Raw genomic sequence first — 26,271 nt, 5'->3', positions numbered from 1 at the left:
ACAGGAGGCCATGGGAACACAAAGCAGGTGCTTTGTAGCTCAGCCTCGATGGGCCGAGGAAGAATTCCAGAGGAAGTACCTAAATATTTTGCCCCAGAGACATACCCCCATTTCATTTATACAGTTGCCACAAAAGTCAAAATGTATCAGCAATAAAAACACAACAATAATAATAAACCAAGGGAATGGAGATCAACTATAAATACACATGTAATCTGGCTAGCAGACGTAGTGGGCCCAGGGGCTGATTCTGTAGAATGTTCATGTTTCCCAGTCTGGGAGTGTATCGTGGTAAAAAGCCGGAGGTGGAAGGGCATAGTACGGCCACAGGGCAAGAAGAACAGCCCTGTGGGGATGGGTTGCCTAGAGGGAGGTTGGGATATGGGTGGGAAAGAATTTGTTCAATTTAATCAACAATGAAAACACTCTCCAATTGGCAACTTGATCTTCTGGTCCCACTCTATACTGCTCTGACTGCAGGTACAAGAAAAAGTCAGAACTCAGCAAAATCTCCCACTTATAGTTTTTAAAAGTGGATCAGGTATCTCTCTCTACATCTCACAGCATGTATTGTCTTCCTGATATACACATAATATACGCTGACCTCCTACCTTGAGCTGAAGTAAAAGGCTTTGTCTTTATAGGGGTGCTGCCCTAGGTCTATACTATATTTCTTTCCCTTCCTCCTATTATCAGAAAGATCATAAGATCTTAAAATCTTATTTGCATAGATATATATTAAACAAGGTAACTTTGTCTTTTTTTTAATCTTCTGGAATCTGAAAAATGGCAGATGAGAACCACAGTGCTACAGCAGAATCCAGTCGTCTTCTAGATGTACCTCGCTACCTGTGTGAGGGGACAGAATCCCCTTACCAGACGGGACAGCTGCACCCAGCCATCAGGGTAGCCGACTTACTGCAGCACATTAATCTCATGAAGACATCAGACAGCTATGGGTTCAAAGAGGAATATGAGGTGAAAGTTTCAATACTATATTGAATTTCATTTCTAACCATGATACCCAGCGCCATTTAACAGCTTTAACATAGCAAGCAGAGGAATACTCTGTAGACTGTCTAATCCTTTCTCTGTAAATGTACAATCAAGTGTACATATGAGGAGAGGGGGATAGATGGATTGAAAGAAAAGGGTACTTCCTGGGGATATATCTGGGTCAAAATTCATTTTAAGAAATAAAAAATATTGGATCCCATAACTTATTTGACTGTTATTTAAAAACCACTTTGTTAGACTTTATATTTCCCCCACTCAAAAATCCATAGAAAGATACCTTGAGTCCCATTGTATCATTGCAGGTTCTGCTATTTGAAAGACCTAAGCAGTGGATGCTTTTCTGCCTCTTTGCTTGTTGACCCTCTGTTGAGAAATAAGATCTAGCTTTGTGCCCTAAATATACTACTTGTCACTCTGAGTTTTGTTTTGAGGATTATAGGTTGAGGGGGGCTGGGAAGAAAAACAGAGCATGGAAAATCCAGACAACAAAAAGAAGCCCAAAAAAGGACATGGGACATTCTTCTTTCATCCTATTGTCCCTTGCTACTCAAACCAAAATACCAAGATTATACTACAAAAGAAGTGATTTAAACTAAACATCCCAATAAACATAATATAGCAAAAAAGAAACAGTTCCTCTGACACTTTTCAATTACTGAGAAATATCAGTCTGGGATGTACAAGAAAGTTCCTCCACCACTATACACACATATGTAAAGTAAAAGAGAACAAGCAGTACTTTACTTTGAAAGACCACCTAAAATACATCTAACTTTGTAAGGAATCTTCTAAACACTACCTTTTATTTAAGATTACTTGTTATACCTTAATTTGGGAATGAGTAAAATTATTTTTGAATTTTGAATGTTGGTTTTAGGTATATGCAGGAAACACTATGCTGTGGTAACAAAATAGTGCAAGGAATTACAATATTCTGCCAGAGCTGGTTTTTTTTTTTTTTTTCTCATTACATGTATATTCCTGTATACCTCGCTTCAAAGACCGTTGACTCTTTGAAGACCCCATTTCCTGTGTTGAGCAAAGTTTAAGTTTTTCTGCAAAAAGAAATCTATACCCATATTTTAAATTGCTGCATATGGTAATTAAACCAATCAACAATTTCATCTGTTCCAAGATTCTTGGAGACAGTGGCTCTTTTTAATTTCCATATGGTCTCTTGTAGAGACTCAGTCCTTTCCACGATCTTCAAAGAAAATGAAATGTGATGTATTGCACACAATTTAATGAATAATTATGGGAGAAAACAGGTTTTCTTTTCCCTGTTAGAAATGCTAAAGGAAGCATACTTTTGAAAGATGCTCATTAAAAGTAGTTTTGAAGTTTTTGATGCTTCCTCTAGTTCCATCTCACAAAGTTATAGTGATCTTAAATTTGAAATACTTTCAAGGTCCTTTTTTTCCCCCAAAGTTGTTTCTTGTCCTTAATTTGAACTCAGTCCAATCCAAGATGAACAAGTAAGAGTCCAACAAACAAGCTTTGAGGTCTGAAAATTGAACTTGTTTACTGCTGTAGTACTCCCTTCCTCCCAGAGAAGATGGCTTTTACTATTTTGGTCTTCAGAACAGACAGACCTGATTCAAGATAAGGAATTAAATTCAGTGTGCTTGTTAATTTTTTTTTTTTTTTTCTAGAGCTTCTTTGAAGGACAGTCAGCATCTTGGGATGTAGCTAAAAAAGATCAAAATAGAGCAAAAAACCGATATGGAAACATTATAGCATGTAAGTTCTCTTACAATTCTTGGTGAATGTAAATACTGTGTGTAGAAGATAAAGAGTAATTTGCAATTCCTCCTTATATGGTTTTAAACTTTAAAAAAAATCCCAGAGGGTGACACATCTGTTCATAAAATAATCTATTTAATATTAAAACAGCATTGGTTATTGGGAGGGACTCAGAGATTGCCATCATCCTCATTAATTAATTGACTCAGACTCTTCACCCTGTGGAGATAATGTGCCGCTTGATTTTTTGTTTGCACATAAATGTATGGGGGTGTCATTAACAGCTGAAAATATTAGAATAACAAATATGAGGGATTTTTTCAGTGATAAGTTGCTATAACTCTTCCACCAAACATATTCAAGGTGGGAGTGTTATTCTTTCCATATACCATATTTCCTTTCTTGGAGCTAGTGCCTGAACCCCAGGTGTTCCATGTTACTTATCATAAGGGACTTCCTCCTGATGAAGTCTTTACAATGTATTCATGAGATAAATAAATTGATTATCATATGAAACCAAAGGGGCAGTAAGAAAAGTAACATATAGTTTAGCTTGTAACTAACTGCTGATTTACTTAGACCACTTTATTCTCAATTTAAATTATTTCACACTGTCCTTTGAATACATCAGAATTGAACTGTGACTCTCACAAAATAAGTTGAGAGCAGGGGTTCGAAATTCACTCCCTAGTTCTGTGGCTCATTTGCTGTAAAGTACGGGGAGAAAAGATCCCACCCATATAGAATCATGCCTAACAAGTAAAATTAGGAGATAAGGCAAGTTCAGTTCTTTAGAAAAATTTATGACTCAAATGATAATTTATCAGACATTATCATGTCCCATAAAAGCTTCCTGACTATAAATGCTAGTCATTGAAGCTTTATTAACAGAATATTATCATTGTAATAAGTAATGAGCTCATTAAAGTTCTTGCATTTCTTCAAATGACTGGTATCCAAGGAAATTTTGAAAGTATATTATGGATAATCAGTTGTTAACCACTGAATTATTTTAAGTCTCTACTAGGGTCATTGTGTTCAGAACAGGGGGAAAATTTAATAGCTTTTATTTTATCCTTTAAAAAATTTAGATGATCACTCCAGAGTAATTTTGCAACCTGTTGAGGATGATCCTTCTTCAGATTACATTAATGCCAACTATATAGATGTAAGTATTTTTATCCTTTAGTATGCCCAATTTGTTGGCTTATATATGCAAATCTTTTTGCTTGTTATTACCTATAAAGCGATTGCTAGCTTTTTAAAATAAAGAACAAACTGTACACTTTTCCTTGTTCTACGTCCTAGTACTTACTGACGTTGTTGTGCTTTCTTTCACACCTGACTTTGGTTTGGGCTGTAGATTTGGCTGTACAGGGATGTAAGTACCACTATATGTAAATAACAGCACCCTATTATAAATATTTAATGTTAACTGCTCAATTACAGTTACTACTAATGCTTACTACTAGTTATCTCTGCATGCTTCCCCTAATTAGCCTCATACGGTGTACCTATGTTCATTTTTTTGTAACTCCTTTACATGTGTAAAGATCTATTTTACCTCTTTCCCTTTTCTATGTTTAGAAAAACAGGACCATTTTTAGCTTTTGACAATTTATTATGTACTCGAGTTTTATTTGTTGACGGTTTCTGTTTCTGGTTTTTATTCCTTACCCTTCCCCAAACATATGTGAGAAGCTGGATAGTATGATGTGTATTAGTGTTTCTGAAATTTTACTTTTTTACATTTGACTTCTGATGTTAAAAATGGGTAGGGAGACTATTTTGTGGTGTGTGGTATTGGTTTGTAAAGTATTGAAATTACTTAGGCAAAATAATTACTAAATTGCATTTGTAAAATACACATATCACACATATATATTGAATCATACAAATGAAAGTTTGTTTTGATCATACATTCTGCTGTTCAGTTTTGGTTACAAACATATTACATGTAAATTCTTTATTTAATGGAAAGTAATTATCAAATAAAATAAAATATTAAGGAGGCAATATATTACATTACATATAAGAAGGACAGGCTTTGTTCATACTTCCTGGTTCAAAATCACACTGGAAATTGTGAGAATGTTGATTCATCTCTCTGTGCCTCAGTTTCCTCATCTTTACAGTAGGGGTAATAATAATACCACTAAACTCATCATTTTGTTGTGAGAATTAAATGACGTAATTCATGTTGAGCATTTAGCACAATGCCTAGCACATATTAAGCACTCATTAAACTTAAGCTATTTTTTAAAAAAAATAATCCAAACCTAGGTATGCTGAAATTAATTAATTCTAAATATGCATTAATTGTAAGGCAAAAGATAGAAATATCAAGTATTGCAGCATATATGATACATTTTTAGTTATATAAAAGATATGAAAATGAGGACCCAACTTTTTCTAATTTCTATAAATAGGAAATAATTTTTATCATATTTATTAAGCTCACGTTTTACTGTTATTTTGTGAATTGTCATTATTTATATATTTGAATTAATGAATTTTATGAAGTATAGTCTCTGAGTATATTGGTTAAATTTCTGATCATCATTTTACTCTCATTCAATATTTTGAATTTATCAGACATCTCAACATGGAAAACTAAACTTAACGGTCTACTCTCTAGAATAAAAATATCAGCAGTTCTCTGACATATTTGTACTTGTTCTTACCTATTTAGTTTAACCTTGGTTTTCTGCCAAGACCCTGGCAGGACATTTGGTCCTATCCAAAACATCCATAAGACATTTGGTCCATGCCAAATGGTCCTTGATATTTCGTCCTGTCCAAAACGTCCATGGAGACATTTGGTCCATGCCAAAAGTCCCTGATATTTGGTGCCATCCAAAACCATTTGGCATGGACCTAGTAAGCTCATGCACATTTTAGATAGAACCAAATTTTAAGGACCTTTCAGCATAGACTAAGTGTCTTATGGACATTTTGGACACAACCAAGGGATCCTGTAAATATCAAGAACCTTGACATGGACCAAATGTCTTACGGATATTTTGGTTAGGACCAAATGGTCTGCTAACTCAGGCTTACTAAAGCCCTTTGCTCAAGGCACAACAAAGACAAAGCTTAACCTTATTATACCACTAAGATTTTTGCTATTCATGGTCTTTTGGAATTCAAACCAGTTGAAAGCAGCTAATAACTTATCCCTTATCTGGAATAATTTCTTTATTGAAACAATATTAAGTGCTTAACCACATAGAACTCAAGGCACACTATAAAAAGAAAGAAAAAAATACTAAACCTTTTGTTCAGGATAAGATGCATTTTTTAAAAGATTTATTTCCCTATATATGTGTGTACCTATAATTATGTGTGTGTAAATTAATATTATCAGCACACACAAAATAGTTTTGGCAGATTCCTGAACATATTATAGAACAGAAATATTCTCTAAAAAATCTCAGCAGGACTTTGACTTGGTGCACACATGCATTGTCCAGCTCTAACATTGGAATGTTCTGTTATTTTTTTATGGTTCTAATATGTCGTTGTCTATTTGTAATGCAGTGTGTTGTACTTTTGGATGATAAAATAAGAATTAATATTTTTGAACACAATTTTGCCGGGAATGAATGACTAAAGATTAACATGAAGGCATAAACATTTTAGTGAAACCAAACAAAATCTATGAAGTTATTTCCTAGCAAACAAAACTCAATTATGTAATATATATTTTAATCAGAGTCCTTAAAATATTTAATTTTTGCTTTATTTTTACCTTTCAGATAACCTAGGTTTGAGAAGTGAACTATGAGTTCACTACTCATTTCTGGACTTTTTACTGTAACTTAATCTTAACAGGTGGTTGTCTTCATCTTTTTATGCCTTCATTCATTTATTTCTGACACTGATATAAAATGATGACCAATTTGTTCTCCTATTTTAGGGCTACCAGAGACCAAGCCACTACATTGCAACTCAAGGTAAAACTTTGCCTTTTTAAATGTAATACAGTAACCAAACTTGCTTAAATCATCCATGTGATTTTTTTTGTAATTTTATCTGAATTAACTGAAAAAAAAAGATCAGCTTTTCTGCTTAACACTGCTTTTTATTCATTTGTATAATACAAATTGTTTTCTCTGTTTAAAATGTATATAAATTAAACCTTGATTCATTTTTTTAATTAAAAGTAAAAGAGAAGCTGCTGGTAGTTTTGAGATTTGGTTCTTAGTATCGTGATGTCCCAGAGCACTAGTCAACAGGGATGGGCAGAGAAATTACTTATTTTTTGATGAAAGCAAGTTAGATCTCATCTTGTGTAAGGTGCCTGTTTTCTTGCAACAGAGTCTGTCGGCCTGGCACGTAATAGTACCCAAGACCAACACTACTATAATGAAATACTGGACTGTCTTGCAACAATTTTTTAAAAGTCAAGAATAAGACAAAACAAAGGGCTAAAGGGAACTTAGTCAAGTTCATTCTTCGTGGAAAATAAGAAGACAGTAAAGAAATCTTGTTATAGTGGCACACTGGGAAATAAAAATATACTAACAATAACACCAAAACTACTCTAGTTATCTCCCCAAACTGACCACTGACCATCAGAAGAGACACCTGCACATCTTATTTTATAAAAGAGGAAAGTAAAACAAAAGTTAATTTGCCCTTTCGACAGAGGTCATCTTCTGAGTGTTTTTCACATATCTTTGGTGTAATTGAGTTTAATTATAAACTCTTTACAGTTAGAAAGATCATCCATGCTGAATAATATTCTGGTTTCATGGTATAGGGTAGAGTAGAGCCCAGTAGCTGCTTTTGCAGTTCAGACATGATAGTGTAAGATTAGAATGTGTCTTTATATGTATGATAGTTCTTCATTAACCCCTAAACATGCACTGTTTATAAATGATGTGTGTATATTTAATTGGTAATATGTGCTGTTTGGTTGATGGTGGTGTAAGACTTCCTATTTTGACATGTACATGAAGATGCATTAAAATAACTTAGAGACAGATATAAGTACCCTAAAAACTAGTGATTTCTTCTTCTGAATTTGAAAACATAGAAGGCAAACTGAAACAAACAAACTTGTACATGCCTTTGTTTTTGCCTTTAGTGTGAATTTAGATATGAACTGAATTTAAGTACTTTTAGTGACATTTTGTGTTAGACCTTTAATTTTTCTTCTTTGGGTCATTTAGTTTATATTGCTTTTTATCTTGTCTAAACTTCTTAGTAATTACAAAATTTCTCTGATAACGTAATATTCAAATTAATTTTTTATAGGCCCAGTTCATGAAACAGTATATGATTTCTGGAGAATGATCTGGCAAGAGCAGTCTGCCTGCATTGTGATGGTTACAAATTTAGTTGAAGTTGGCCGGGTAAGAGGCACAAAAAAATCTGTGTGTCACAGAGTATGACTGTAAGTTGAATAGCAAAACATAACACACTTAAAATAGAATATCATTCAATTGTTTGAAAAAAAATTCTTAGGCATACCATTTCAAGTGAGTGCTCCTAAGTGAGTGTTTGACTGCTGACAAATTATTTCTTCTTTAATAAATAAAATAATAAAATAAAATAAGCTTTGATTTTATACTAGAATCTAATTGCATTATCAGGCTTGTATGTTTTTATGAAATTGCACAAAATCTTTCTATTTATTGCATAACAGATTATTTTATCTCATTTATAGATTTTTACACTGTCTTTTAATTGTGACCTGAAGAGTTATCACTGAAATTAAATCATCTTGGTTAATGTGTATTATATACTCAGGTTCACCTATATATACTTTTTGTTGTTTAGGTTAAGTGCTATAAGTATTGGCCTGATGATACTGAAGTTTATGGTGACTTCAAAGTAACTTGTGTAGAAATGGAACCACTTGCTGAATATGTAGTCAGGACATTCACCCTGGAAAGGGTAAGTACCCTAAAGTTCTACAAAAATGTGTATATTGAAACTGTTTTTTTTTTTTTTCTTAAAATCCATGTTAAGATTTGTCTTGATAATGCTATCAAATCTATTCATTCATTCATTCCACAGATATTTATTTGAGAGCATAACATGTGCCGGGCATGTTTCTAAATCTTGAGACACATATTAAATCCCTGCTCTGTGGAGCTTATAGTCTGTTGAGGGGAGAAAGACATTAAAAATTAACAAATAAACAAATACATCATATACTTTGAAAAGTACCATGGAGAAAAATAATGTTGGGAATAGAAGTAGGGAAAATTGCTGAGGTAGAGGAAGGAATGACCTACAGTTTTAACAGAATGATCAGGAAAGGAGTTGTTGAGAAAGTAACATGAGTAAAGGCTTGAAGGAAATGAGGGAGTGAGTGATATAACTATTATATATCCCAGGGAAGGATTATATCCCAGGGAAGTTGTCCCAGGCAGAATATTCCTGATGGAGGGAAGAGTCATTTCAGAGACCTAAAGGCATGATATTCCTGTCACCATGAGAAACAGCCAGGAGTCTAGGGTATTCAGAGATGGGTAAGTGAAGGGGAAGGAAATATGAGATAAAGTCAGAGAAATAACAGAGCCAGATAAGTGAGCCCTTATGAGCTACTTGATGATTTTAGTTTGTATTAAAGGTAAAAGTAGCCAGCCATTGGAGGGTTTAAGCCCAGGAGTAACATGATCTGACTTTTTTTTAACAGGATCAGAAAGACTGAAGCAGAGTGAGCAGTGTAAGTAGACTGAAGTAAGACGTAGGAACAATAACATACATTGTTGCAGAAAAGTTTAATAAATTTGACCACACAAAAGTGTAAAATTATCTGTATCAAAAAATTTTTAATTAAAAGATGCACACACAACAAAAAAAATCTGTGATTATTTAATATTCTTAATTCATAGCATTAATATAAATAGAAAGGAAACAATAGAATCCCCCCAGAAAAAGCAACTGCTAAGCTGCCTATTGAAAATGTTTAACCTCATGATATACCATTTTGTACTTTCAAATCAGCCAGAACTTTTAAAAAAAGAATTATAATCCTCATTGATTTTAAGGATATGGTGAGACAGATATTTTCATATGTAGCTGATCGTACTTAAATTGACATAAACCCTCTGTAAATCAGTAAAGCAGTGTATCTACAGAACTTTAAAATATTGATGTCCTTTGACCAAGAAACTTACCTTCTATGAATCTATCCTAAAAAAGTTATTTAAAATACAATGACTCATATATAGTCATAGAAAATTATAGATAACCATAACTGTCCACAATAGATAGTTAAATTATACATCTATGATCTGGAAATACCAGATCATACATCTTTACAAATGATATTTATAAGTAATTTTACCATCATAAAAAATAATTAGGGGAAATATTAAATGGAAAGTACCATCATACAGGACAACATAATTATGATGATCACAACTATAAAGTATGTATGAAAATTTCCTAGACAAATCAAGTAGAAAAAAATAAGCAAAGATATAGGAGATTTCAAGAAAAGAACCATCAAGCATGATTTAATGAATAGCTAGATCCCATTATTATGGAAAGAGAGAATTTGGAATGTACATTCTTCTTGTAAGTTCATTAAAGTTTTATAAAAAATCAATCATGTACTTAGTTATAAAGGAAATCTGAATATATAACAGAAATTCAAGACGTTTCCAAAATCCAATGGAAAATAAAAACAAATCACTGACCAATGATCCCCCAAATTAGGCTCAGAAATCACCAAAGCCTCTTTTGAATAATCTTTGAACTATAGCCTTAAAACTAAAATTATATTGTAAAGATAAACAATTTCACGTCAAAATTTCCCACAAGTTATCTTATGAGAAAAATATATACTCAAAAATGATTTCTATTTTGAAAGGCAGTCTAAAATCTTGTGAAAATTCATAAAATTAGAAAATCAGGAAAAAAAGTCGATAAAACAAAGGAAAAATTAAATATAAAACCAAAACACAAACAGAAAAGAATAAATTTAATCAAAGAGCTATTTCCTTGAAAAGAGGAATAAAGTAACTAAACCACTTGTCAATTCCAAATGAAGAACAATCAAAACAAAATATGCAACATTAGACAACACAAATGGTGTATAACTACAGTTACAGTGCTATTAGGAAAATTATAAAAAATAGTACGTGTGAACTTGGAGACAGATTTTAGTCTAGGTACACTGATATTCTAGCAAATAATAATTTCCAAAATTTGACTCAAAGAGAGTTAGGAATCTGAACAGATAGTAAAAGAAAATAGAATGAGTGTTAAAATTTGCCATTAAAATTGTATTATGGTTTCATAATTGAGGTTTCTTTAACCTTTAAAGAATAACTAATGAATAGCTAATGCCTAAGTTAATCAAACTATTTAGGCCATAGAAAATCATTAAAACCAACTAAATGTATTTTAAAGACTAGCATAACTGTGATAACAGAACCACATAGAAATAGGACTCTTTCAAGCTCTTCTCTCTGTCTCTCTCTCTTTTTCAGTCTCTCTCTCCCTTTCTCAAGTATGTACACACACATACATTGCAGACCAATTTCATTCAAGAACATGCTGAAAATTTGAATCCAGCAGTGAATTAAGAAAAGATCACAACATGATCTTTCATGATTGTTTTTTAAGAATGCAAGGATTTTACAACTGTGGTAGGAAATCGAGCAGGATATTTCATCATTTCAGTGCATTACAGGAGCAAAACCATATGATTTTATTAATAGATATTGTAATGCACTTAATTTTATTTAAAATACATTTATAGTCATACTCTAATTATATTAGAAAAATAAGGAGACTTGCTAACATTGTTAACATTGTAACATTATTGGGGTTTTATTTTTAATTTATTTTCTTGTTATTTAGAAAAAACACTGAAAAGAGTGATTTTTTTTTACATCACATATTTGAAAATTACTCAGGAATATTTAAGTAAAATGAACAATAAAGGAACATGCATTGCCAGATATTAAAATTTTCTAAAAAGAGCGAGGTCCTTACAGCAACTCCAGCAAAAGGATCAATGCAGAGGAGATGAAGTGATTGTCTAAAGTCAGATCTTTGAATAATTTATGGCCTTCCTCACTGGAGCTGACTTGAAAAGTAGTTAAGAAAGTGATTTTGTTTGCACAATTCCATGGTGATGTTTATCACTGTCACTATTTTACTTATTTGTTGAGCCCTGCTTTGTGTATGGTATTGTACTAGGAACGGGAAAGAAAAAGAATTATAAGATATGATCACTGGTTTCCAAAGTTTCGGTGGTATTAGTCTGTTTAAGATGGAATCTAGGGCTTCCCTGGTGGCACAGTGGTTGAGAGTCCGCCTGCCGATGCAGGGGACATGGGTTTGTGCCCCGGTCTGGGAGGATCCCACATGCCGCGGAGCGGCTGGGCCCGTGAGCCATGGCCGCTGAGCCTGCGCGTCCGGAGCCTGTGCTCCACAACAGGAGAGGCCACAACAGTGAGAGGCCCGCATACCGCAAAAAAAAAAAAAAAAAAGATGGAATCTAAAGACAAACTTTCTCAATTTAGTTCATTTATTTCATGCAATTTTCCCATGTTTTCTGAGGAACAAGTGAGACTGAGATTCACACATATCTCACAGTAGAGTTGGAAATATATGGATCATAGGGAGGTTTGGGGGGCTACAAATGTGGATTCTTAAAAATAAATTATGCAGCATTTGATCTATATTCTCCAAGCACTGCTACTACAATGTACAGGCTTCTTTTAACAAAAAGGAAGGGAGGGGGGGAAGGAAGGGAAGAGCTTTGAAATGTGTATTGAAAGGGTTCTCTTAAATTAACCCAACAGGAGAGAGACACAACAATGGATGCTTTGCTTCTTTCATTTTGTATTTTTGTTGCCATAAATAATCCTCTGTGTGCTGAATTATTTCACAGAGTTTAGAAAAATAGTCTGCCCAAAGAACAGTTTAGCTGTCTGTATATTTTTACAAACCAATCTAGAGTAGTACTGTTCTGGAAAATCCCTACATGCTATGCTTCAAAACTATTTTCAACATGGATAAGCAAGGCATCAAAATCTCTTTGTGAGGTGAGAAGTAGAAATTTGCTTTTATACACCACTTGAGAACTCAGTGCATTGGGTCAGTAGGGCAGCATTTTAACTTCCCATTTCTTCCTTTTCCCCTAATCATTTTATGTGTTGTCATTCCGAGTAAGGAACAGACTGTCAAGGTAAATAAAATTTACCCAGACTTATAGAACTGAGCAAGACTTCTAATTTTCTTTCTTTGGCAGTTGTCTGACAATAAAGGTAAGTTCCTAGGCCATGTCAGCACCCTTTTTCAGAAAAAGCATGGTCTTTGATAAATTTCTCATTTTTTTCATTGTCAATCAGGTCTAGTACTTGTGGTTGTCTTTAATGGCTCTATTTTGGTCCTTTTGAAAACACTTCTTTACATGTTTTCACAGAGGGGATACAGTGAGATGCGTGAAGTTAAACAGTTCCATTTCACTGGCTGGCCTGACCATGGAGTACCCTACCATGCTACAGGTCTTCTTTCCTTTATCCGGCGGGTCAAGTTCTCCAACCCTCCCAGCGCTGGCCCCATCGTTGTGCATTGCAGGTAAGTGGTAGTCCAAATGGCATTGACTGTGTGCAGCCAGCTTTTTAAAAATATCCAGACAAGGCTTGTAAGCACAAAAACTAAGGCATACTGATAACAGGCGTCCCCACCCCCTGGGCGGGTACTGGGCCGCAGGGCGAGAGGTGAGCGGCGGGAGAGAGAGAGAGAGAGGGAGAGCGAAGCTTCATCTGGAGCTCCTCATTGCTCCCCAGTGCTCGCGTTACTGCCTGAACCATCCCCCTACCCACCCCCAACCCCCGACCCCTGGCTGTGGAAAAATTGTCTTCCACAAAACCAGTCCCTGGTGCCAAAAATGTTGGGGACCGCTGGCTTACAAGGTTTCAGCTTTCATGTATTACAGATAAGGTAAAACAGTAATAAAATAAAAGTTAACTCTAAGGAAGATATAAAATAGAAACTTCAGAAATAAATATATTCATCGTAATGTGTGTAGTATTGTCTATAATTGCGAGTGTAGAAACTCTGCCTTTTAGTGGCAACATCTGTGTGTGTGTTGTGGTGGTTTGTTTTTTTTTTTAATCACTTTTGCAAATCCCATATTATATTATGGAATGGTAGGTAAAGATAGAGATTTCTTGCCTATCTAGTAAATTCCCAATAGAATCCTAGCTTTTAAAACTAAATTTGGTAAAAATAAAATACAGTGTATGTGTGTGGAAAAAAAAAAAAGATAATAATTCCATCATTGCTAAAAGAGTTTTCTCATACCCTTTCCAGCTTATTGTCCTTCCCACATAGAGGCAACCATTATTCTGATTTCTATCACCACAGACTTGCTTTGCCAGGCCTTGAACTTCACATATATAGAATCATACTTATGTCTTCTTTGCGTCTGACTTCTTTTGATCAACTTAATGTTTTCGAGATTCATCCAGTGTGTTGCTTTTATCAGTAGTTTATTTCCTTTTACTGCTAAATAATATTCTATTTTATGGACATATATCACAATTTGTTTATCCATTTTCCTGTTGATGAATATTGGCTTTGGTGCCAATTTTTGGTTAGTATGAATAAAGCTTCTAAGAATAAAAAAAACTAAATTTGAGGCATACAGAGTTATTAAATGGTTTAAATTGCAAGAATTTGTGCTGTAAAACAGCTACTTAAGATTTTTTTTAAAGCCATCCATCAGAGAACCTTGAAGACTACATCAGTAAAATCCAGCAAATATATGCCAGAAAAATCTGATTATCCAGACTTTCTTCTGATTAGAAACTTCTCTTAAAACAAGCATTCAGAGACACTAAAAGCAAATTACATGGCCTCATTTTGAGATACGAACAGAAAAATATGTACTGAATCTGAAAAGCTTTTCCTAAATGCTGCACACTATTCTCAAATACTATCCCTTCCAAGCTACATAATAGGTTGTGCTTAAGCATTTTTTTTTCTTTCTGAAAATCCAGACTATTCAGTAGTTAAATGACCATGTATAAAAGGGGAAAAATAAAGCACAGAGAATACAATAAAAGTAAGGCGTCCCATTAGGATCAGATACTGTGTACCTTGCAAAAAAAATCTGTTCATTCCTCCTCAAGAAATCTGATGTACTCTTCAATTACTTTCTTGTCTCAAACCCTGGGAACAGTGATTGAGAAGATGGTAGGCAAAAAAAAAGAAATAGAGATAGCCACAATACCTTTTACTTAAATTTCTTAAATAACAGTAAGCTTAAGAGAAATGACCAAATCTGGACAACAAAGACATAATGTTAATAGTCTCTCTATGCATTTAGAAAATGAGATAAATGGGTTTTCAATTATAGGGTGTCCTGACTTATCATAGAGGTTTACTTTCCTATGAATTGCTTGCTTCAGAAGTGCTCCAAGATTCTCAGATACTCTTTTGAAACAGAAGTGTCATTTTCTACTTACACTTGGGTATCTGAATTTATGGAAAAGAGGAAGCTAACTACAAAGTGAATTTCCTGTAAAAATCCCAACTATATCTTGTTTGCTCCATTGACTTCTATATATAATTGGAGAAGTATTTGTAGAAATATTTCCAGTGGGTAAAATAATCAATAGTGAATTATGATTCAACTACTGAATTAAATACAGTAAGATAGTGGCATCTTTGTGACCTGTTAAGAATTATATTTCATACCTCACAATTCATTTTCGTTTTCTCTTTGGATCACCATTCAAATATTCTTTTTACTGTTGGTCTTCTCCCCATTGATAACCGCCATTTTCTTCCCCACCCTCACTAATAACACTTCCCCTGAATTGTGACTCCTCAGATTTTCCATTTAAAGGTTTTGGAATTAATGTTCTTTTGCCTTGACAAGAGTCTGTCTGACTAAGACAGCATTCCTGCATTTTGCCCGAGTGCCCACAACTATGTGAGTGTGAGTCTCTCAGTCTCAGGTGAAAGTTTAAAGCACGAATCCGCTCCTTGATCAATTCTATGAGCTTGAAATTTATGTAAAGTGAAGACTGTAAGAGAGCTATGGAACTTGAGTGACACATATACATTATTTTCAAAACAGAGTTTGATTTGCAAAGCTTGTATCTTTTCATTCGTTCCAATCCTCAGTTTATACCAAAGTAGATTACTCTACATGAAGTTATTTGTTCATTAATAAGCATTTACACAGTAAGTACAGATTATGTCTTATACTTTGTTAAATCAGTTTGATTCCACTCATTTGAAAATCGGAAGGATCTTTCAATTTTCATAGACATGCTTCCTGTAGTTCTTTAGATCTGTTTATTTTTCAGTGCTGGTGCTGGACGAACTGGTTGTTACATTGTGATTGACATCATGCTGGACATGGCTGAAAGAGAGGGTGTTGTTGACATCTACAACTGTGTCAAAGCCTTAAGATCTCGTCGTATCAATATGGTCCAGACAGAGGTGTGTTGATTGCTGATTAACCTCTAGTGGCTTTTTTATGTTGTTTGCTTTCCAAAATTTAACAAACTAAATACTAGGTGTTTTTCACATAGAATCGATATTAGCTCATCAAGTCATATAGAAAAAATGCTTTGATGAAAGAACATTTATATTAAATATTATGAAATTTTTCCTTTTCTTTCTTTTGATAGGAACAGTACATTTTTATTCATGATGCCATTTTAGAAGCCTGCTTATGTGGAGAAACTGCCATACCTGTCTGTGAATTTAAAGCTGCATATTTTGATATGATTAGAATAGACTCCCAGACAAACTCTTCACATCTCAAAGATGAATTCCAGGTATTTACTATTTCTACAGCCTCTTTTATGAACAACTTATTACAATTTGTTCTGGGCAGTCTTAATTCTTCTAAGAAACATCTTTCAAATCAACTTTATAACCTTTGACCCTATTTTAAGTATAATATAATACCCATCTCTTTCATTATACGTATTATGGAGTCACTTTTGTGTTAATGAGCTCATATCTGCTGTATCTTGAAGGGCAAATGAGTTCAGACTCAGGGAAAAATGTGGGAAAAAGGTATCATAAAAGTCAAATTTAGTGGTAATTTGGGTGTGTTTACAACCTTTTTCCAAATGCAGTCTTATGGATTTTAACCTTCTGTGTTACTCACAATGTGAGATCAAGAACATTAATAATAATAGCTAGAGTTTGTGCTAAATATCATCTCTAAATGTTTTCATTGCCCTTAAAACACCCCTAAAGCTATGTGACTGTGAAGTCAAGAATAACTCTAGAAACCTAATACTTTGATTCTTTGCCCAGTGCTCTTTCCAACATGCAATAGCATGTCTTCAAGTATGGCATATTAAAATGTTATTACAAATGATAACTTTATGATGGGTCATCATCATGGGCCACTCTGCATTTTCTTTGGTTAGGCAATACATTTTGCAGGTTGCTGTGTTGTTTAGCATCCCTTTCCCTTTTAAGAAGAGGCCCATTGTACAATGTGTGCATTGTTTCTTTGTCACTTCTCTGGCTTCATTAGCTTTAACTACAAAGTCTATCAGCGTGTCATCGTGGCAAATGCCATTGGCTTGCACAAATCCTTCACATTCTACTTGGCCTCCTAAATGCTTGATAGATCTGTGTTATGCTATTAAATGGGTCACTGTCTTTTAACCTGGGTTCCCTTTTCTTTTCAGACCTTGAATTCAGTCACCCCTCGACTACAAGCTGAGGACTGCAGTATAGCTTGCCTGCCAAGGAACCATGACAAGAACCGTTTCATGGACATGCTGCCACCTGACAGATGTCTGCCTTTTTTAATTACAATTGATGGGGAGAGTAGTAACTACATCAATGCTGCTCTTATGGACGTAAGAGACTGCTCTCTTTGTTAGTGTAAAGTGTCATGAAAAGCTGCAAAATTGATGAACACTGGCTAGTTCTCTTTTCAAGAAAATTTAAATGGCCTAAAAAGGAAAATTGGAAACTTTCATTGAAATACGAATTTTTTTTTGGAGAATGATTTTGAATTTCCCTTACAGTGATTCTTAGGCACCATAAATTTTAGACTTGACTATAAGTTTGGCACTTGGTTGTCAATTATTATAAAATTTCTGTACAGGAAATATCTACAGGTGATAGTTTTTATCCTAATTATTTTCAGGAAAGAGAATCATGCTTATCTATTTCGAAGTTTTAAAATCACAGAATGCCATATTCTACTGAAATTGTGTTAGTTTGGAAATTTTTATCTCTGACATTTAATGTTCCAATAATTTATAGCTAACTTGTATGTAGGTTATTAATGAATAGAGACTAGATATAAATAACTAAGGAAGGCATGGAAGATATCATGTTAACACATCGATCATAATGAAGGAACTCTCTTACCCCACCCCAATCTTCACACTGTAGATGGTAGAGCATGTACTCAGCATGTTAGCATCCCATAGACAGAACAATATGGAAAGAGAATTTTAAATTAGTCTTTGGTCTCCTTGTTTTGCTTACCTTGGGAAGAAGTAAGAAGGGTTTCAAGTTCAGAATCCTTTTAGTTTATCACCTTCATTCATAAGCATCTCTAGTTTTTGCCCTTTAGGTTATGGAACTGTAGTAAGGAGAAATCAGAAGTCAGGTTTCACTCCTGGGTGACTAATAATGAAGCTTTCTAAGTAATTGCTCCTATTATATATCCAAAATTAGCTTCTGATAGTAGAGACTTAGAAAAGCCCACATTCCAATTCTAACTTTCACCCAGTTGCTTTGATCTTTTTTATTCTACAGCGCAGAATAGTTTAAAGGCAAGCTCAAGGAGAAAGATGCCACTCCTGCTGTGACCAGAGTCTTGCCTAGTCATTACTCATATCTCCTGAAATCACATTGGATCCTCACTGTACTTTTTCTTCCAAATTTAATTGTCTGGAAAGGCAAACATACTAAATACAGAGAAAACACACAGAACTTTTTGTTTCTGAGCCAGTTTAGATTTGGATGAAAAAAGGCCGTGTGAAAAAGGGAAAAAGAAAATATTAGGAAAGAATACCGATGAGGCATGTGTTTGAGGCATTTTTTGTCTTTGGCACTTCTTTCAAATATTTTCCTAATTTTCAGATTGTTTTCTAGTCAATATGAAGACTGAAGCTTGTATTCTACCTGTTCTTATTCTCTGTTTAATTCCCTGTGATTCAACACAGATATATTTTGTAGTTGAAACTGCCCTGTGGATTTAGTAGTGTGGTTAGGGCTTCAGAAATTTTGGTTCGGTTTGGCTAATAAGAGTGGGCTCACTGGTCAACACTCCCCACTTTCCCCTGCCCTCTACCAACGTCATAAGGGTCATATACCCTATGCCATCCCTGTGAAGAATTAGGAGGTAAGGCCAAGGATCCTGCGATTTCAAAGCCTTAGATGTGCTCTTGCACTTAGAGAGGAAGGGAAAAGGAAATCTTCAGTCTTCTCTCACATCATCTGCTCCTCATCTATCTCCCCTCCCCTGTGACTCAAAAAAGGAATAAAAGCCTTTTAGCCTTCCTTGACTTACTTTCCCATGGAGCAGACGTTTAATTGGAAGGGAAGCTGACTTCTTTCTTCTGATCCTTTCCCGTGAGCTTTCATACTCTCTGTAGGAGGGTACTCACCCCAACTGTGGGTGTGACTTTGTGAGGTCTTAAGGTCATATAGAAGCAGCCGGTGAATTACTATCTCCTCAGATTTATCCTAAAGTCTTCCATGGAGTGAAGCACTATGGTTAGCAGCATTTCCCAAATGGTGATAGGATCTATGAAGTTTAAAGGTCAATTTCTACACTGGTTTAAGACACTTGAAGGACTTAAAGAGTAGTATGATACAAATGAGATTACTGACAATTTTTATCAGCATTAAAGAAATCCATCTCAGGCAACTGTCTAGTTATAGTTTTACAGATCATTATTTTAGTTCATAGAAATATATATTTCTTTTTTAGTGCAGATCATTAGTCTGTAGAATGACAGATTGGCCAGATGAACCTATCCTCTCCTTCTGGAAAGAGATAATGTGCTATGTCCCAATCAAGGGGCATTTGGTAAACAAGGAGACATTCCCTCTTATGTGGGCCCAGGAAATGCATTGGTTTTACTCTTTGGCACTTGAAAAATCTTAAATGATTGAAACCATCATTCTGATCATTGATATACATTAGAAATGCCCAGAAAACTATGGAAAGTGGATTGCCTACAAGATGTGTTGATAATGTCGATATAATATAAAAGCACATGAGTTTGAGGCACACGTGTTTTTCTTATTTGGAGTGGAGGAGAGCCAAACAGTTCCATTCACAGCTGATAGCAGATAGACATAGATAGATACACGGAGACACACACACATGCCAGGGAATTTTATGCCTTTAACCTCTTAGAATTTGGAAGACTGAAACAGCCCAACAGGTACCTCATGAAGGATGTTAGCCTCAAGAAGTTTCTTTTCTTTTTTTTTTTTGGTATTTGTGCTATATTTACTTTTATCAACAAAATAAAACAAATTCCTGGCTTAAATTACTGCTGAGGCATCAAAGTCATACAACAGATTGACTGATGACTAGTTGCAGTATATTGCAGTGGTCCAAATCTGTTATTCCATGGCTTAAGCAGCAGGCTGGCTCCATCTCCATATGAAGCTGTTGTGTCTTACTGGCCCTGCATTGAAGTGTACTGAATCTGTTTGTACAACTAATTATTCATTTGAAGTTCTTATGTTTCCCCATCTACCTTGTTTTTTCACAGAGCTACAGGCAACCAGCTGCTTTCATCGTCACACAGTACCCTCTGCCAAACACTGTGAAAGACTTCTGGAGATTAGTGTACGATTATGGCTGTACCTCCATTGTGATGTTAAATGAAGTCGACTTGTCCCAGGTTAATGGTTATAGGTTGCTTTTTTGTACTTACGCACAACTTAATAAGGTAGTAATAAAATGGTAAAATCTAATTATACTACCCTATTTAGAAAAAATAATGCTTATTTTCTTTTTCTTTCAAAACATTCATCATCTAGGGCTGCCCTCAGTACTGGCCAGAAGAAGGGATGCTACGATATGGCCCTATCCAAGTGGAATGTATGTCTTGTTCAATGGACTGTGATGTGATAAACCGGATTTTTAGGATATGCAATCTAACAAGAGTAAGTCATTAATGATTTTAACTGAGCTGATCCAGAACCAGGTGACCATAATCATGATGGGGTATATTTCCATTCAGACAAAAGAGAGAGTAAAATTAATAAGCTAATAAGCATTATATAATCATTCCCAAAGCTAGTAATCATCTTATGCCTTAGCACTAGAATAAAAATGCATTCTAAAAACAGGAAAGCAGAAATGCTGGAAGCTAGGTTTCCTTGTCAGTTATTAGCCTATTGTATTCTATATGGAAATCTAAATTCAGATTCCTAGGTTCAAGTGAGTTTGATTGTCTGTGCCTGGCCCCTGAGTATAAGTAGACTTATCTCGAGGTTCACTGCATGTTTTATTAGCAGTGATAATCCAACCCAGAAGAGGCATGCAACTGAAAAATAAGAATATAATACTGATGACAGGAGGAAGTGGTATGTCGGACTAGCCATTATAGAAGGGTTCCATGTCACTCTTCCAGTTCTGCTTATAAGAGAGGGCCCCAGGCATGAAGGAAAAGGTAAATCACAGCCATCACTGATTCTCCTCCCACAGCTCATCTACAATTTCATCTTTCTTTTTTTTTTTTTTTTTTTTTTTTGCGGTACGCGGGCCTCTCACTGTTGTGGCCTCTCCCGTTGCGGAGCACAGGCTCCGGACGCACAGGCTCAGTGGCCATGGCTCACGGGCCTAGCCGCTCCGCGGCATGTGGGACCCTCCCGGACCGGGGCACGAACCCATGTCCCCTGCATCGGCAGGCGGACTCTCAACCACTGCGCCACCAGGGAAGCCCTACAATTTCATCTTTCTAAATGTCCCAGCATCTGGCTTTGCCCAAATCTATAGCTAGATCCAGTGCTGCTACCACTGTGCCTTTTCCCAGCAGCTAAGTAGCAACTGTGTCCTTCAGAAGTCTTTCTTTCCTTGACACTTCATGTGTTTTGCCATCAGTGACAAATTGTGTGGGGTCTCTCCTTCAAAAAACCAAAAAGTACTAATAAAAACTGTTTAGATTATATAACCACATAGCAAGCAGAATTTGAAAAGAAAACAGTAGTAACTTCCATGGAATTATGGTCTTTTTAAAGAGCTAGGTTACTCTTTTTTAGAGCAGCAATTCTATGTATATGTCTTGTTTTAAGTGTGTGATTAGAATTGTCATGTTTCAGTGTTTCTCACATCAAAATGGCTATATGTGTTTCTGGTTAATAAGTCTGTTTGTGTATAAGTAGAGAAGAAATTCATATCCAATTCTATTGCTCATTTCAGTGGAGAAAAAAAGGATAACTTCAATCATGTCATAATATTCATGCATATCTTAGATGTTAATTTAAAGGAATCTCATTATGTCTGCACATCTGTTACATTATGGTTCTAGTAATATTTTAGCTGAGAAACCGTAGCTGCTAAACTAAGAAAGTAAGACCTGTCTGTTAATTGAGCTGTTTATATGAAAAACATTCTAGGAATAGGAACTGAAATTTGCGTTACATTTTTTTTTGGTCAGCATATTTATCTTCCTCTATATTTGGTATTCTGGTCCTTATTAGTGCGTGATTTTTCTTTCTGTTCCCATTCTCATTATTTAATATCATTCACCTCACCAAATATTTAGTATGCGCCAACTAGAGGTTGGGTGTTATACTAGGTAGTTCCTTGTCCTACCGAAAGATACATGAGCCCTTGCCATGTGAAGCTTTAGATCTGATGCCTTATGATATGGCTCACTTGTGCATTACAAATTCTTCCTTACATTTTCATATGAAGGTTCAAGGTCTTGATTCATTCATTCAACAATACTGTTCTTCGGAAAGTATTTTGCTAAGTTCTAGGGATAGAGATTTTAAGGGAAAAAGAGATTTTCTTGTCCTTAAAGAATTTGTATTTTATCAGGGAAGACAAGCATTAAACAACTTATAGAATCATTTACAAATAAATGAAATTTTACAGAGAAGAAATACAAAATACAGAGGATTTGGGTGATCTGACATAGCTGGGTGATCAGAGAAGACTTCTTTGAGATAGTGATATTTAAGTCAAAATTTGAAAAATTTGTAGGAGCTCTTTGGGCATGGGATATCCAGCTACCTTGGTTTACACAGGACAGGGAGGTTTCCTAGAACACATGAATTTTAGTGCAAAGACCAGAAAAGTCCAAGGCAAACCCAAGACAAGTTGATCACTCTGTTTGGGACTGAGAAAAGCAAGCAAGAAGATGTTCAAGGTGAAGGGGAGAGTATGTGCAAAGTTCCCAAGGCAAGAAATGACTTGATAAATAGATTAAGAGAAAGCCAATGTGTCTAGAACTTGAATAGGTTGTTCGAATAAAGGGAAGTTAGAGAAAGAGGTAGAGCCTTATCATATAGGTATTTTTAAGCCATGGCAGCAAATTTGGGTTTTATGCTAAGATCATTTGGAAGTCATTAAATCAGGAAGTGACAAGATCATATTTGCATTTAAAAATAATCATGATGCCTTCAGTAAGAATGGTTTGAAAGGAGATCAAAGTTTGTTCAGGGAGATCAACTAAGAAGTGATTATTATGATTTGTGATTGAGAGTGCAAAGATGTCAGTGGCAATAAAGAGGAGGTGAATTTGAAAGTTATTTAAGAAGTATAAACATAGGAATTGATTATTGGATATGGAGCATGATGGAGAAGCTTGTATAACGGATAATTCTCATGTAACTTAGAGTGTTTCTGCACTGGTATGTACATATTTTGGACTTGAATCAGCTAGATTCAGTCCATTGTCAGTGTCATTTATGTCATGGTGTAAATTGATATGAACCTTTTACTTTTTAGTAAAACTTCTAGCCCCAACTTATTTACATAAAAATACTTTTCCCTCTGCAGCCACAGGAAGGTTATCTGATGGTACAGCAGTTTCAGTATCTAGGATGGGCTTCTCATCGAGAAGTGCCTGGCTCCAAACGGTCATTTTTGAAGCTGATACTGCAGGTGGAAAAATGGCAGGAGGAATGCGAGGACGGGGAGGGCCGAACGATCATCCACTGCCTGTGAGTGTGGCGGCTTGGCTTGGCCATTTGTGGGGCCTTGGTGGTCATTTCCTCATTAGCCTTCACGTTTTCTATGTTAAAGAGTAACCAACTCCCATCTTACAGACCTTAACTAGATATTCTTTTGAAACAATCTTCCTGTTTCTTGATTCTATAATTCACTACTAACTTCAACTTTTGTATTTTTTAAATTGATTATTGTATAGTTATTATATAGTTTAAACTCTTTTGAACACTACTCTGAATAACTTTTCTGATTTACACTGTGTACAAATCTATCAAAATCTCAAAGTATATAGGTTGCAGCCATCTATGGCTGTAACATGTCCCTAAGTATAAGCTACTGAGTTAATGTCATCCTCAAGGATCTTTCCTTTCTGCTCTCTACACATATATGCACACATGTGAAGCAAAATTAAAACACAAAGGGAAAAAATTAAAAAGATAATGTTTTCTTTTCCCAAACATGATTGTGTGACCTATGGTCACCAAAAGCTTCAATCTAAAATGTCTTTGCTTTCTTTGCTTTTAGAAATGGTGGTGGGCGAAGTGGCATGTTCTGTGCTATAGGCATCGTTGTTGAAATGGTGAAACGGCAAAATGTTGTCGATGTGTTCCATGCGGTCAAGACGCTAAGGAACAGCAAGCCAAACATGGTGGAAGCCCCGGTGAGTCACAGTCTTGTACACAGAAGGGAGGGTAGATATTAGTCAATCATATACCTACTTGTTGATTTGACTTGATACACACATAGTGAATCATATGTATAAATGTGTCTTTGTGGGGACTTTCCTGCCTAATTGATGAATTGCCAAGTATCCCTCTTTACCCACATAAACGTAATCACATATTGCCTAAACTGCTCATGATGAAGAAAACTACTTTCATTTAACTTGGGAAATGTATAGGATTTTTGTTTCTTTCTTTTGAGCAATAGATATTTGCTACAGTAAAATTTGTTAAATGGTTCTATAATAAAATCCTGCTATCTAGGTTTTATTCTTGTTTATTTTTATTTCTTAAACAATATTGAGATAACTGGTAAAACATTTTGAGGGATATACTCATAGGTTGCATCTAGCACTTTTTATATCAGTTTTTTCATTTGTTTCTTTGTTTTTTTAATTTATTTTTGGCTGTGTTGGGTCTTCGTTGCTGTGCACGGGCTTTCTCTAGTTGCAGCAAGTGGGAACTATTCTTCATCACGGTGCGTGGGCTTCTCATTGCGGTGGCTTCTCTTATTGCAGAGCACAGACTCTAGGCATGCAGGCTTTAGTAGCTGCAGCATGCGGGCTCAGTAGCTGTGGCTCGCAGGCTCTAGAGCACAGGCTCAGTCGTTGTGGTGCACGGGCTTAGTTGCTCCACGGCATATGGGATCTTCCCGGGCCAGGGATCAAACCTGTGTGCCCTGCATTGGCAGGCAGATTCTCAGCCACTGTGCCACCAGGGAAGCCCTGCATCTAGCACTTTAGACACCCAGTGTTTTTTTTTTTTTTTTTTTTTTTTTTTTTTTTTTTTTTGCGGTACGCGGGCCTCTCACTATTGTGGCCTCTCCCATTGTGGAGCACAGGCTCCAGAAGCACAGGCTCAGCGGCCATGGCTCACAGGCCCAGCCGCTCTGCGGCATGTGGGATCTTCCCGGACCGGGTCACGAACCCGTGTCCCCTGTATCGGCAGGCAGACTCTCAACCACTGCGCCACCAGGGAAGCCCGACACCCAGTGTTTTTAAAGGGCAAATGAAATTTATTTTAGTCATTATCTATAATTCTTCATTGCTGGTCAAATTATAATTTTTTAAACTATCTCCATTGACAGTTTTCAACTTTACCAATTTTAGAACGTAGTTCATGTGATATTATTTGAATTAGCCAGGGCTCACAAAATCACAACACAGATTACAAAATAAGAGCAGGGAGGTAGGTGTATGTAGGAGCTCGTCTGGTTGAAGCTGTATGCAGAGGAAGAAAGTTAAACTTCTCTAGCATATTCGACTTCTAAAGTGATGGCTGTGGGTTACACATATGTGCATGGCAGGATAAGGTCAGGGGCAGCTGTGTAGTTTATGCTCACAGAAAAGTAAACCAGAAAAACCAAGACATCATTGTTGCTTGCCCTACATTTATCAAGATGATCAGATAACAAAAGTGAGCAATTCAATAAACCTTTAAAGTATTTTCACCACTTCCTGCTCATGGATTGTTCACACAAGAGGTGCATTGCTTCCTGAGACAAAATCTGAAGAGTTACATTTATACTGTTGCACTTTGAAGAACGGTCACAGACTTCTTCCCTTCTACAAGTCCTCAAAGCCCCTCTACTGCAGCTCATACCTTAGGTATTGCTGTTGTCCCAATAAGATGATATTGGCTTTGACTGGGGTGTTGGCAATG

At 35.6% G+C, this 26,271-nt stretch overlaps 1 protein-coding gene across 4 annotated transcripts in view; it reads left to right on the top strand.

The window, feature by feature from the left end:
• Window positions 1–26,271, top strand: part of PTPRK (protein tyrosine phosphatase receptor type K) — a 588,095-nt gene that overhangs the window by 558,320 nt on the left and 3,504 nt on the right. For all 4 annotated transcript variants that reach the window (XM_081250577.1, XM_081250575.1, XM_081250574.1 and 1 more), the window contains 14 exons: window positions 794–978; window positions 2,670–2,757; window positions 3,852–3,928; window positions 6,680–6,716; window positions 8,023–8,120; window positions 8,548–8,664; window positions 13,163–13,317; window positions 16,062–16,197; window positions 16,389–16,538; window positions 17,412–17,585; window positions 20,475–20,606; window positions 20,746–20,871; window positions 23,717–23,880; window positions 24,413–24,548. In XM_081250577.1, the coding sequence (XP_081106703.1) occupies window positions 794–978; window positions 2,670–2,757; window positions 3,852–3,928; window positions 6,680–6,716; window positions 8,023–8,120; window positions 8,548–8,664; window positions 13,163–13,317; window positions 16,062–16,197; window positions 16,389–16,538; window positions 17,412–17,585; window positions 20,475–20,606; window positions 20,746–20,871; window positions 23,717–23,880; window positions 24,413–24,548 (1,775 nt within the window). The remainder of the gene's footprint in view (window positions 1–793; window positions 979–2,669; window positions 2,758–3,851; window positions 3,929–6,679; window positions 6,717–8,022; window positions 8,121–8,547; window positions 8,665–13,162; window positions 13,318–16,061; window positions 16,198–16,388; window positions 16,539–17,411; window positions 17,586–20,474; window positions 20,607–20,745; window positions 20,872–23,716; window positions 23,881–24,412; window positions 24,549–26,271) is intronic.

The sequence above is a fragment of the Mesoplodon bidens genome (genome assembly GCF_964165515.1).
Source record: "Mesoplodon bidens genome assembly, chromosome: 12".
NCBI classification, from domain to species: Eukaryota; Metazoa; Chordata; class Mammalia; order Artiodactyla; family Ziphiidae; genus Mesoplodon; species Mesoplodon bidens.
The sequence above is the reverse complement of the archived record's forward strand: the minus strand, read 5'-3'. Positions and strand labels throughout refer to the sequence as shown.